This window comes from Triturus cristatus, chromosome 9 (assembly GCF_964204655.1).
Source record: "Triturus cristatus chromosome 9, aTriCri1.1, whole genome shotgun sequence".
Lineage (NCBI taxonomy): Eukaryota > Metazoa > Chordata > Amphibia > Caudata > Salamandridae > Triturus > Triturus cristatus.
This window is the reverse complement of record NC_140592.1, coordinates 859,541,273-859,555,840: the sequence shown is the minus strand read 5'-3', so window position 1 is coordinate 859,555,840 and position 14,568 is coordinate 859,541,273. Positions and strand designations below refer to the sequence as shown.

Genomic DNA, 14,568 nt, shown 5'->3' with positions numbered 1-14,568 from the left:
CCTCCTGACAAAGGGTCCACGACCCCACCCCGCCCTGTTTGTTGCAATACCACATGGCGGTGGAGTTGTCCGTGAACACCTGCACGACACTTCCCCTGACAGAGGGAAGGAAGGCTTTCAGTGCAAGTCGGATCGCTCTCAACTCCAACAGGTTGATGTGGAGACGAGACTCCGCCGGAGACCAGAGGCCTCTGATCTCCGCCTCTCCCATATGGCCACCCCATCCCAGGAGGGACGCATCCGTCACTACGACATGCTCCGGTTGGGGAAGGGAGAGGCTCTTGCCCGTGACCCAATCGCGGTCCGTGAGCCACCACTGCAACTGCTGCGCAGTGCCCTCCGAGATCAAGACATGGTCGGACAGGTTGCCGTGATGCTGGGCCCACTGAAACTTCAGGTCCCACTGCAGAGCCCGCATGCGCCGCCTGGCGTGATGCACTAGTAGGATGCAGGAGGCCATCAGCCCCAGAAGCCGCAACACTAGGTTGACCGAAACCCAGGATAGAGGCCGAAAGATGGGAATCAGGGCCTGTATATCTCGGACCCGCTGTTCCGGAGGATAAGCCCGGAACTGCGCCGAATCGAGAACCGCTCCGATGAAGAGGAGCTTCTGAGAGGGACTCAGGTGTGACTTCGGCACGTTGATGGAAAACCCCAGCAAATGCAGGAGATCCGCCGTAGTCTGGAGGTGGGAGACGACTGCCTGGGGCGAGCCCGCCTTCAACAACCAGTCATCGAGATATGGGAAGACCGGAACCCCTGATCTGCGCAGATGAGCTGCGACCACCGCCATCACTTTCGTGAACACCCGAGGGGCACTGGTGAGGCCGAAGGGGAGCACGGTGAACTGAAAGTGCTCCTGGCCCACCGTGAACCGCAGGTAACGCCGGTGGGACGGCAGGACGGGGATGTGGAAATAAGCGTCCTGCAAGTCCAACGCTACCATCCAGTCTCCAGGGTCTAGGGCAGCTAGAACCTGAGCCAAAGTTAACATTTTGAACCGTTCCTTCCGAAGGAAGGCATTGACGTTCCGGAGGTCCAAGATAGGGCGTAGGCCCCCCTTGCCCTTCTTGGGAACCAGAAAGTAGTGGGAATAACAACCACGACCTACTTCCGGGCTCGGAACGCGCTCGACGGCCTCTTTGGCCAAGAGGGCCGAAACTTCCTCTCGCAGAAGATTCAAATGATCCTCCGAGATACGGTGGTGCTGCGGTGGCATGGCTGGAGGAGTCGTCTCAAAGGGGAGGGAGTAGCCCCTGCGGACGATTTGCAGCACCCACCTGTCCGAAGTGATGGTACGCCAGTGGAGCAGGTGATGGCGAACTCTGCCGCCCACTGGCGAGGAATGGGCCGGAAAGCTCGGACTAGGAAGGCTTGGAGGCGGATGCTGCCGGGGTGGATGTGGGCTGACCGCGTCGTCCTCCAGAACCGCCTCGGCGGAAACCACGTCCGCGCGCAGGTTGGTTCTGCGGCTGGTAGCTAGGCGGACGTGAGGAGGCACCCCTTCCTTGGCCACGAAAGGGGCGAAAGGCGGAAGTTTGCGACCGCGGGGCCGAGAGGCTCAAGGACTTGGCCGTAGCCCGGGAGTCCTTAAAGCGATTCAGCGCACTGTCCGCTTCTCAACAAAAAGGCGAGTGCCATCAAAGGGCATGTCCATGAGAGTGCTCTGGACATCCCCCAAAAAGGACGTGGACCGCAGCCAGGCGTGACGTCTAAGCGCCACCGTGGTAGAAATCGCCCTACCCAGCGAGTCCGTAGTGTCAAGCCCATATCGGATTGCATGTCGTGCTGCATCCCTCCCATCGGCCAGAGCCTGGGTAAGTCATGTCTGGGCCTCCTCCGGGCACAGGGGCAGCACGTCCTCCACCGTATCCCACAGAGAGTGGGAATAACGGTCCAAAAGACAGGCGGTGTTCAAGGACCGCAGACCCAAACTAAGGGAGGAGAACAGCTTTTTGCCAAACTGTTCCAGTCTCTTGGAATCCCGGTCCGTCGGAGCGGTCGGGAAGGAGGATTGGGAGGTAGAAGCCTGGATAACCAGGCTCTCGGGGGTGGGGTGTTGGGACAGAAAACTGGGGTCGCCCGGAGCAGGGCGGTGGCGCCTGGCGACGTTCCTGTCCACAGGAGGAACTGTGGAGGGCTTGGACCAAGTGCCCTGCAGAACGTCAATGAGGGCCTCATTGAATTGCAGCAGCGGCTCAGTGGAGCTTGCTGCAGACTGAAGCACCTCAAAGAGGACGTTAGTCCTCACAGCCACGGCAGGCAGCTCGAGCCCAAGGGCTGCGGCCGCCTTGCGCAGCACCACAGAGTAAGCAGCACCCTCCTCCGAAGCCACAGTCGGAAGAGAGATGAATCCAGTGTCTGGTGAGGTATCCAGACCACTGGCCTCCCCCAGTTCATCTGCCCAGTCCTGTGACAGCTGAGCCTGAACGGCCATAGGATCCTCGGACCCCTCCCATTCGCCCCGTCATCCGATTCCTGGTAAACAGGAGGAAGGAGCGGAGCCGGACGATAGACATAATGTGTCTCTAACGGCGCCGTACGCGGCGTCCATCGATGCCGCAATGGCGCCGGATCCGGAGCGGGGCTGAACTGGGGCTCGACGCCGAGCGGAGCCGGCGTCGGAGGTGGAACCGGTGTCGACGCCGGCGGAGGAAGCGTGACGAGGTCGACCGGCGTCGACGGGGACTCGGGGGCGAGTCCCTCGGGGACCTGCGGCGTCGGGGCCGGCGACGGCGCCGGGGCCGGAGCCGCCGGCATGCAAGGTTGCCCAGTCGGGTCCGCGGGGCCCGAAGGCGCGCCAGCGGGCGTCGACGGCGGAGCCAGGCTCCTCATGGCCGAGAGGAAGGCACTGACTTCTGCCGGCGTCGCGTCAGTCCCAGGGACCGGCGGGTATGGGGACTTGTGCGGCGCCTGCGGTTCCGCTGGAGCCGCGGGGGTGGAACCACCCTGACCCTCGCCCGAGTCGCGCGACCGGCGAGGGGAGTCCGAAGAGCGGTGTCGCCTCTTGGACTTCTTGGAGTGCTTCGACTTACCCGAAGACTTGGAGCCAGACGAGCGATGATGACGTCGGCTGCGGCTCCGCGACCGATCCTTGGACCTCCTCCTGGACCGGGATCGAGAGGGGCGCGGAGCCGAGTGGCGAATCTCGAGGAGCTTACGGGACCGCTCCCGTCTAGCCTTCGAGGTCAGGGCCTTGCAGTCCGAACACGACTCCGCGTCGTGGTCGAGGCCCAAACAGTAAAGGCACCGGCGGTGATGATCCGTAACCGACATCAAGCGGTTACAGTCAGCACAGGCTTTGAAACCAGGCATCCTACCGGCACCGGAGTTGAGACAAGATCAAAAAGGATCAAAAAACTTAGTCAAAAAAGACTAAAAGGGGTAGCTCTCCCGGATCTGCGCTTACTGGCGTGGAAAAAAGAAGAACTGACGTCAGCACCGAGGGCGGCGTCTAAGTACTCCGACAAAGCGCACTGCGGTAATTTCCATTGAGAGATTCTGGTTACCAGGTAAATAGGAGTCAGGGCAGCAGCTCTGTCCGAGAATCAGCCGATCAGGTACAGAAAATGTAATTAATCATATTTAAGGAGAGTAGTGTTTAGTTTTCATTTTCACTGATGTGGAGCTTGCATCATTCATTTATGTTTTTAGAAATCGCTGACAATTAACATGAAGCCCTGATGAGAGCCCCGGTACCAGATGACTGGGTCTTGAAACGCGTCGGCACTTTTTTCCAACACGGAGGAATTTGAATAAACTTGTTGTGACGTGAGGGATTTGTATTGAATTGTATGCCCCACGCACACACTCTAAACATTTTCCCGTGTTTGGCACATGTTTGGCCCCAAAAAAAAGATAGCGATAAGAGTATTCTAGTTTCTGATGTTATGATGCAAAAGTTCAACGTTGTTGTATATAAATGTGTTTGTATATAAGTATTTCATGCACTGTCTATTGTGAATTGTCATAAGTATTTTTCATGTTTTGTATGTTAATTTGAAAAATGTGTGTCTCTTCACTTCTCATGCAACTAAAATCTTTTTGGTAAATATAAACAATTGTAAAGAAAGGAATGGTTTAATAAAAATTCCATTCAAACAGGTCTGTTTGGTGCTCAAAAATAATAAGTGCATAACGTCAAACGGAGCCAGGTTCTCCTTTTTGTATTCAATTTAGTACGGCCCTACCTGGTTCTGGTCCTTTGGGCCTATCCCCCCCAGTTTTTGCTCTTAACCACCATGGCATAGGATGCTCCCCCTCCATAGCCACCGTAGGTGGAGAGAGCATGCCAGTATCTGGAGAAGTATCCAGTCCACTGGCCTCCCCACGTTCCCCATACCAGTCCAACTTCTCCTCAGAGACTGCCTGGGCTTCATGAGGGTCCCCAGACCCCTCCCATTCCTCTCCTGAACCTAGCACATCCTCAAAGTGCTCAGGCGACAACATAGAACCTCTGGGTTCTGTCAAAGTCGGAATCGGCGTTGATCCGGCTCCATGTTGTTGGAGATGAGGATGGGGCTTGCACCATCGACGGGCATCGGTGACACAGCAGGCACCGACTTTGGATTTGACGTCGGGGAAGGTCGCTTTGGCACGACCGGCGTCGAACCGGATCCGGGATCAGATCCCTGGGGCCCACCGGCATCATGGCTGAAGCCAACGGCGTCAAACCCAATGGGGCCCCTTCCGACCCCGTGGGGCCCGAGGGCTCACCAGCGGGGTCGTTCCATTCAAATACTCAGCGCATGGCCTCGTAAAACTCTTTTAGTTGAGCGGGAGTTGCTCCCGGGAAGGGGGTAGGCGCGATGTCAAATCTGGCTCCGGCTCCACGGAACGTGCTTACAGCGTCGGTGCTCCTTGGCTCTCTCTATGACGGACGCCAGCTGAGGTGAAGAAGAAGTCCGCTGAGACTTCTTCTTCTTCTTATGCCTCTTCCCCGAGTGTCCCGAGGACCTCGAATGGGAGGAAGACTCCGTGACCGGTCCTGCGACCTCTCTTCTTCGATCGGGACTGTGACCTCCTTGGAGTCTCGCTTGATGGTGTCAACTGCCGAGCCACGAGTAACTTCATTGCCTGCTCCCTCAAGGTCTTCGGAGCCATCGCCCGACAGTCCAAACACGACTTTCTCTCATGGTCACGCTCGAGACACCATAGACATACGCTGTGGGGATCGGTGACCGACATGCGGGAACAAGACCTGCACGTCTTGAAAACTGTCTTCTTTGAAGACATTTCTCACACACAAAGTCGGAAAAATCTAAAATTTGACAAGAGTTGAGAAAAAAGCCTGCCAAAAAGCGGCAGAGGGGTAGCTGTTCCCAAAACGCGCGCTTAACTGGACTGGAAAGAAAAAAATGATGTTCACGCCCCTGGATGGCCCCTATGTAGGCACCGCCACATCATAACTGACGCTAACAGCGCAGACCACATCACATGGAGCCGAATGCAGCCATCCAATGAGGCACTGCTCATCAAAAGTTTCCGGATCCAGCCTGATGCCTGGGAAATTCAAAGGTAAGGAATCTGCAGCTAGAAGTTTCTATGATATTATTCTCACTAACCATGCAAATATCTCTATTCTTTTTTTTAAATTCCTATACCTTCCTACTTGCTAATACAAAAACACCTACTGCACAAGTCACATCTAAAAATTGCATACGTGAAAGATATTTTAAAGCTTCCCACTGGTTAGATATTCCATATTTATTTAAAATTGGCTTTAAACATTTCCGAAACTCCCTTCTAAAAAAACATACAATCCAATATCAAATTCTCATTGTTGGATTTCCTTTGTATTCCACAGTCACATAAACCACCGTTTGTCTTAAGTCTCTTAGCAAACCCCGCCCTTTGATACATACAGTTAGCCCCAATTTAAAACCGTAAGAGTTCCTGTCTCATAACGGGATTGGCCAGATCAGATACATAGGGGAATGCCATATTATTTTGCCACAATGCCCAGCAAAATGCAGGAAATTTATTTGTTAGAATATACTTAATATGGCTCTTTCTTGAGATATCTACCATTCTTCCCCGTATATCTTTTTTGGAAAAATACAATGGAACGTCACAACTGAGAAAGCCCAATGAATATCATATCTCTTTCAGTGAAGATAAAAGCTTCCTTAGACGCGGAGCCCAGTTAATCTCAGTTCTAAAAATGTCATCTTTGCACAACTTATATCAGCTATTTTATACCCAGACCACAACTTGTTCATACCAGAGAATTAGCAATGTAAAACCTTATGTGAGTAGAGAAACTAAGATATATTTCATTTATTTATTTATGTATTTATTTCACATTTTTATATCAGGCAACTCAATCGAGACTGGGTGTCAGCGAGCTTTACAAGAAAAAAACAACAATGTGGAGCAGGAACCCTCCTTTCAATGAAACTGACGAGACACTATACAAAAAGATGCTACCAAAAAACAATGTTCCAAAACGGATTAGAGTGGTAGAATAGAGGAGTAGAACTGAATGTACAGATTGAAACAACATAGAAGAATTAAAAGGAATGCTGTAAGTCTAGAAATGAGAGAGAGGTTTGAGAGGTCCGGCCTCATTAGGAATTGGCTAAAGCGATATCCCCAAGGGGCATACTGGTTCTGCAACTACAAGTGGCCTGGTGGTTCCAGAACTGGTAATTTAAGGTTTGGGAACACCTGGCCGAGATATTTTTGGGTGCTAGTCTGCATGTTAAAACAAGCATTTGCAATGCAATAGGTCTCGCATTTACGCAAGTTTAAGCTATTGCCTTTGTAATTGACAATGTCTTTTATTTATGTTTTAAAAACCAAAATAAAAGGCATAGCCATTCACAATGCCAATAGCTCAAACTCGCGTAACTGCAAGACCTATTGCATTGCAAATGCTTGTTCATGTTGGCATCTGTCTGAAAAATAGAATAAAACCTGGGACTTTCACCCCTGCCCACCCCCGTCCTGCGTGTGCGCCATCGGCAAATATGAGGAACGTCAGGTTGCCCAAATTCCTCCACTTCGATCCGGAAAGTCGATTAAAGCTCCCCTCGTCCACTTACTCTGACCCCACTTCGCCAAGAAAATAAACAAATGGGGCGAGCGGTGACCACCTCCATCCACACCCGACAAGCACTTCACACAGCCCCCCCCAGCACCTGGGTGACCGAATCACTCCTGCAAGCATTCCTACAGCCTAAATAAGGTCCCACAAAATAATCTCAACAGCCATCATATTTTAATCCTGTTTCCCTTGATTATATATCGATTGATCACTACAACGAGTCTGCATAATGACATAGTCCGCTGCTCCGATAGAGCCTCATTTAATGGCGTACGCAGATATTTTTGTCGTTGTTCCTAAATAAGCAATAACCCTTGTATTTCGTCGCTAGCATAGTGTCCCAGATATGATCTCGCTGCATTCTGGGGACATTTAGTGTCTCTCTAAAAGACACGGGAAGAATCAAAATCCTCCTTCGAATCTGTGAAAAGGGAAATTCTTAGGAAAATGAGAACAGGGTCTGCAAGCGTGACAGGAAACAGTAAACACATAAGGAAACACGCACATCAATACATTTTGTTTACATTAAGCACATCCATGTATGTGCTTCTGAAAGTGTAGTTTACGTTTCATGTTTTTCTATTGCATGCGTGTATTCTACTTCTCTATCGCATGCATGTATTCTAGCTGTGCTTTATCTGTGTGTAAACTTTATTTGCCATTCTTTGGTGACACAATGTGCTCAGATTACAGAGTGTCTTTTTGCTAGAGAAGCAAACGCTTAAATAGAGGCCAGGGGTGGCTGGTATTAATGGTCGAAATGGGCGCTGCCCTCCCAACTTTTAGGAGAAAGAAGAAGAGGATGAAAAATAAATAACAATGGGCATCTTAAAATACAATTTAAGTTTGCATTTAATTTTATTTGATTCTTTGTTTTTCTGAGAGCGGGGTGGGGGTCCGAACGAATGGCATGTGCCGGGACGATCCTGCACTTTGTCAGGGGCCGGGGCGAGATCTTGCTCGACCTGCAAGCATAAGCTTGAAATATGACGTCAATGGTGATGGAAGTGGTGATTGTTCATTGCGAGATGCAGAAACCCATTGGGCGTACTTTATTTAAAAAATATATGTGTAGCACAATAAATGAAGTAAACTTAACTGTAATAAAACCTACCTTTAATGTGCAGGATGATTTGGGAGGGTCGGCTAGAGGTGCGTTTTAGCTGCACTGGCTCCTGTTTGAATTCGGAAGGTCCGGGCCGTTACTCTCTAATCTGTTGTAGCTCCTGTGGCAGAGCACCTCAAGCCGACACTTCAGTACGAGGCTGGCAAGACAGAGAGCTTGGAAGGCCCAGCCAGTAATCCAAAATGCTCAGTTCAGGGTGAGCCAACTAACGTGCTGTTCTGGGCCATTGATTTAGTAAAATCTGCTGTTTGGTTCTTTTCTTCAATTCGAAACACACGTACAGGCTGCTGCGACGTGGTTGTTCATTCAGTAGGCCCCAGCCTGCCAATCAAAGTGAGCAACAGCAGTGTCAGAGGCCAGTGACACGCCCAGTCTTTCGTTCGCTCCATAGACCTACCCCGCCCCTTGCTATTTACTTTAATGGCACTGCTCCAGACACACCCTGGGCCATTTCGAAGTACGCCCAAATGGGTTTCTGCATCTCGCAATAAACAATCACCACTCCCATCACTATTGACGTCATATTTCAAGCTTATGCTTGCAGGTCGAGCAAGATCTCGCCCTGGCCCCTGACAAAGTGCAGGATCGTCCCGGCACATGCCATTCGTTCGGACCCCCACCCCGCTCTCAGAAAAACAAAAAATCAAATAAAATTAAATGCAAACTTAAATTTTATTTTAAGATGCCCATTGTTATTTATTTTTCATCCTCTTCTTCTTTCTCCTAAAAGTTGGGAGGGCAGCGCCCATTTCGACCATTAATACCAGCCACCCCTGTTATAAACGTGTGTGCCATCTGATGTGTGACCTGTAATTGGGTTGTGCGCCGTGCGAGGGTGTACACTGTATATGGGCCTTTGGGATCTGAACACCATCAGGAAACGTGGGCCCGTCTCAAGCCACAGCAGAACGAGGGTTCAGTGGTGCACAAGATGTGTGTGTGAATAACTGTATGTGCATCCCACTGCTGCAACCCAGCAGCGGGAATTTGTATACAGAGAGGCCTACTCCATAGGGCAGAAAGGGAGGGCCTCAACAGCTAGAGGCAGTGAATGTGGGAATGGACTGCGATAAAATGGAAGGGAGAGCACGCTTGTATGCTTGTGTGTGTGAGGTGGCAGAGTGAGGAGGGTGAATGATTGAGAGAAAGAGAGAGAGGTGGGGGAGAGACTAAAGGGCAGGAGTGAGGGAGCTAGGGAAAAACATTGAGAGAGAGAGAGATACAGAAGAGAGAGAGACAGTACAGGGCAGGAGAGAGGTAGGCAGACTAGGAGAGTTAGGGATAGAGACAGAGAGAGAAAGAGAGAGAGAGAGATTGTAGACGGCACGAGAGGGAGAGAGGAAAGAGATGGGGGCACAGAGAGAGTGGCGGGCAAGAGAGGCAGCCAAATAAGATTGGCACTAGTCTGTTGGCACATTGTTCAGAAGCTGTCCTGGAGGATTGCTGTTCCGCAATGATGTGTGTTGAAGAGGCCAGGCCAATGGGTGCAGACGGAGCTCTGCAGTGTGACTGAAAGGCACTTTCTCCACTCGGTGTTTATAGAATAACATGGGCCCCTATGATTTGCTAACGAGGTGATTAAACCGGGCTGAGAAAGCTATCGGTTAAAGCATGATTTTCATAGCGCTCCACTGGTTTCAAGACGCTAGAATTGGGTCATGCAGCAACCTTATACGAAGACCCACCGTCCCACAAACATAACCGACAGTGTGCACTGCACAAAAAAGCATTCCCAATGCTTCCACACACACTTTTCTATAACCGGTCACTGCAGGATTGTATTGTGATCAAAAGTAGGCACAAGCTATACTGAATAAGCAGCTATGTACGTCATCATATGAAATCTCTTTATTGATGTCAGAACTACACTTTCACAATTGCCTTATTAACCTTCTTGCTTGCTCAAATATGCTTTAAAATGCACCATTTGCCCAAGCTTTTTTCATTTTTTTTGCAGGGGATAATCCCCTCAGACCCGCATTACTCCCATTATGACAGTCGAGCTTGCTCGCTACAGGTCACTGATCCCGAACTTTTACGCCCTACCACTTTCAAATGTCACCAGCCGCCCCTGGTCACGGCCATCATTCAAATTAGCCTCTTTCACAGTTAACTGCCCTTCCGCGCTCTGCTTTCAAACAAGTAACATGCATACGGTTAGACGCATTAAATGCAATTAAAAACAAGCACGGCCGCTAAAGTGAAAGCGACCGTGCGGCAATAAAAAAAAAGTGCTCACCGATTAATTGAAGGAGACAGTATAACACCGCAAGTAAAAGATCCAGTCCCAATAGGCCAAAAGGAGACAGGGCGGTAACAAGGAGGGACTAAGAAGCCTCATTATCAATCGGAAGCCAGCGTTTACCATGGACGATGACGCCAGCCAATGAAAAATATGGGCGTAGCTTCCACACCGCTTCTAAAAAATACCCTAATACAGCATGCCTCCGAAAACGAGCAGCGCATGCGCTGCAACGCTAGGCGAGACCTAAAAACAAGGATGCCTTTGGGTAGTGGCTGTAGATTCCGCCAACCCACTTTCTGCACTAATGTTGGGAGATCATGAGCCCCTCAACACTGGCCATTCTCTGTGGTGTACTGCCTCTGACCCCAACCCCTGCCTCCCAGGCCATCACCCACAGTATTTCTCCCTGGTGTAATCTGCTATCCGTTCGAAATAGATGGTAAATGGCTGCGGTAAGGAGTCAATCATTTGGCCTGGAATTAGGAATGACATGCTGAAAGACACTTGGTATTCCCAGGTTAGCATGTTATTAAACATTTGAGGATCAACAATTTGTAATCACTGTTATCTGGTGTGGGAATACTGCAGGGATCAGATAATCTGGCCCACTTATTTCCACGCACCAAATAATAGGCTACTCATAATGAGGTCCATAGTGGGATTGAGAGAATCCTCATAATTTCAGTAGAAAAAGTAGCAGGCCCTGAGTACAACAATTATGCTAATTCTGTTTTAGGTGCAAATGCACATGCTAGCTTGTATTTGCCAGTTCTCTATTTACACATCTGTTATTTGTCCATGAGCAAATTGCCTAGCCCATGCTATTTGCTCACAGGTTTTTGTCAGGTAAAACCTGGAAAGAAATTAGCTGGCAAAATAGTGTGAAATTTCAATTTGCACACCTTAGGACGTGCATAGATTTTCCAATTTGAACACCCCGGAATGTCCACATACGTACCAGTGTGCACAAATCAACATTTTGGTCTAATTATCAAAATGTTGTCGGCAACTAGTACAAGGTAGGCAGTTTGCACTTGGGCAAATACCACTTGTGAAATTAGTACATAAGTAAATATTGCCTGATACAGATGTACACAGACCTGCAGTTGGGGGGACACACGTCGGGTTCACAACACACAGACGAGTAATAGATTGCTATATCACACACACGACATCTATACCAGCCAGCGCTGGATGCTGGAAATGGCCGCAGGAAATGCTGCCGATTGGCCAAAATTAGCCTGTACTCCAACCAGGAAATGCTTTATATGTGATCTGTTGTACCACTTTATTGTCCAACAGTTTTTTGTTAATACCAGAGTATAGCTTAATTAGGTGTGGGGTGGGGGGACGTGATGAATAGACGATCGGAGTAGGCACATCCTAAATGATGAATAATGATGTGTAACTATGTGGAATATGAAGTAATTAGCCATTAATATTGAAAATGCATAAACATGGTTAAAAAAAATAAGTAAACCTTGCCTGACCCGGGATTTTGCACAGAAACAGACTTAGCACCAAAATTGTAATCAGGAGCTTTGTAGTCCCATTGTACCTTTTTGCAAAGTCTGGAAAAGGGTAAATAACAACAGACATATATAGGACTAGCTTAGCAGTGACCAAAGGCAAACATCATAAGTAATACTCCTCGTATAGTTGAATATCACTTTTAAATTATTGTCTAAACATGCTGATAAAGAATATACCTCCTATCATACACCAGACCACAATGCATTGATCTCAAGAAATTCACAGTATAAAATCTTAGGTGACTACAGGATCGAAGACGAAAACCTCATTATGAGTTACCCATTAATTTCAATGCGGCCGTGAGTGGATCATAAAAGTTAGCAGGAACGCTGCTGGTGAATGGTAGCCCACTCAGCACTGAATTCTGGGCATTGTAGTGGGTCATTTATAATGAGGGCTGTAGGAGAAAAGGAGCAGGTGTCAGTTTATCAGGAGCAAAATATCGACCTACAAAAATATTGAGTCCACAACATTGTTGTCAAGGTAAGCTGATGTGAATTAGGAATAGAACACCTCTACTTCCCTAAAAACACTTACCTTGACAATATAGCAGGAGTTTATATAGTGGATTCAATATTTTTGCAGGTCTATATGAATGTCCTCGGTATTGTAATATACAACCGTGGGGAAGACAACGGTGGTAATAGAGTTATTGTGAAGCGGAAAAAGTCTATGCGCCCAAGAAGGCATTTTTTGCAAAGTGTACTCTAGAGAAATTCAAAATGGGAAGCAGGGTTAGAAAATTGCCATTCAATGTTTGGGTGGAGCAAATTCTAGAGTAACAGTAAACAAAGTGTTGTTTTATCAATTCAATTATTATACAGATAAATAACCATGCCCGTGGGATAAGACTGCTTCTAAACAAAAATTATATTTAAAAAATATATACATTTGGTTACACATCAACATATTACAATTGTATAAACCATAACACATAAGTAGCAGTTATTGAGACATTGATTGCCAATACCTACAAGCCCTAATTATACCTACCTCGTATCAGCTCATAAATATTCATATCCATAAGTTCACATATTAGAGCAAGCCCTCCAGTTTTCCTATCACTAAAACAGAAAGCAAATATGTATTTTAGGCTGCTATCACATTAAACTAGGCATAATTCACAGAATGCCACACATCCCACAAATGAAACCCAAATTAATAGAAACTACAAAATGCCAATAAATATCTACAAATATCGGATTATTTGTACTTATATCAGTGACGATCGTACGTACGTTAAGGAGGTAGCCACCACTTTGAATATTCTGCCACACAAGTAAGGAAGCAGACATTTACTTCAGATCTGCTCTCATGAAGCTAACAAAGGGTACACTGAGAAATTATCCTTCAGGGGTACAGCTCTCGTCGTTCATTTCATACTAGTCCTTACCCCAGTTTTCACAACTATGAATGTCTGATAAGGCAGTGGTGTCTCCTTGGGATGAAAGATGATCTGATGGGAGAGTCGAGATTTACTTGACATTATGTCCCCCAGTATCCCACATTCAAGTCTGTTATGCTGTATTTTTGTGTTCTACCACCCACTGCAGCACCCTGGGTTGTGCAGTTGTTGTTTTTGTGTTATTAGAATGCTGTAAAAAGTATAAAAAAAAGATTCTACATTTTTTTTTTAAAGTGTGAATGAGAGGCTGTTGTAACGCTAACATTATTAGAAAAGAGGGGGTCCTCTTAGTCCTGCATGTTGGAACATCCTCAAAGACTGTAAGAGGTTTCAGTGTTATACACTGCTCTGAGAACTAATTGAAGATTGTTATCCTTGATGAACTGTTTAATTTGGTTGTTAACACAACTTTAAAGACCTTTTACAAGTAAATGGAGGCCTGCGACTGGTTTGGAGGGGCATACAACTTTACTGGACAACAATTAAATTTGTGAAACATCACAACTAGCTTCGGAGTGCTATTATTTACATGGCCAGCTTGTATGTGTATCTCTTTGTTAATTGCACTAACTACTTATTAAGCCCCACAATCCAGACGGCAAATCCGTGCCTTTCCAAACAGTGATAACATTAATCTTAAATGTTTTTCAATTGATGGGATTATGTTTTTCAGCTTACTTGGTAGTTACATTATATTGTTATGACCATTGCTCCATGCATTCTTGTTGATTAGCTTAATAAAGATTTAATTCATGACTAAAAAAGCCGATAAGAACTGGTTACTTGAAAAGTGTTGCAATGAAGCTCTGTTTTGTGCACTATCATCAGTTCGCAAAACAGAGCTTTATTTGGATCTAGAAAGCCACCTGCAGTTTGGTGAGGTAAAGATAGAATACATGGGTGTGAGGGGGATTTTGCCAAGTTAGACAGACAATGCCGGGAGAGTAAAAAAGAACAAGAGAGTATTAACTTGGTGGGCTAGGAACGATTACCATACAGGAAGTTAACTTTACTAGAGAACAGAAACATATTCCTGATGTGCACATATAAGGAAAATAACCTAGTTTTCAAAGAACACTGCAAGAAAATATACTTTTAGGAGTCACTTCCCAAACCTAACAATGGAGCATTTGGAAGAGGCTGACTCTCTCAAATTAAATTCTAAAACAAAAAGGGTTCTTAACAAACCTATTTACCTGAAACAAATTGAG

The 14,568-nt window shown here is 47.4% G+C and overlaps 1 protein-coding gene across 2 annotated transcripts in view; it reads right to left on the bottom strand.

The window, feature by feature from the left end:
• The window catches only part of MOK (MOK protein kinase), a 488,814-nt gene that overhangs the window by 266,234 nt on the left and 208,012 nt on the right, over positions 1–14,568 (bottom strand). For both annotated transcript variants that reach the window (XM_085628022.1, XM_085628023.1), the window contains exon 4: positions 12,946–13,016. In XM_085628022.1, coding sequence (XP_085484148.1) covers positions 12,946–13,016 — 71 coding nt within the window. The remainder of the gene's footprint in view (positions 1–12,945; positions 13,017–14,568) is intronic.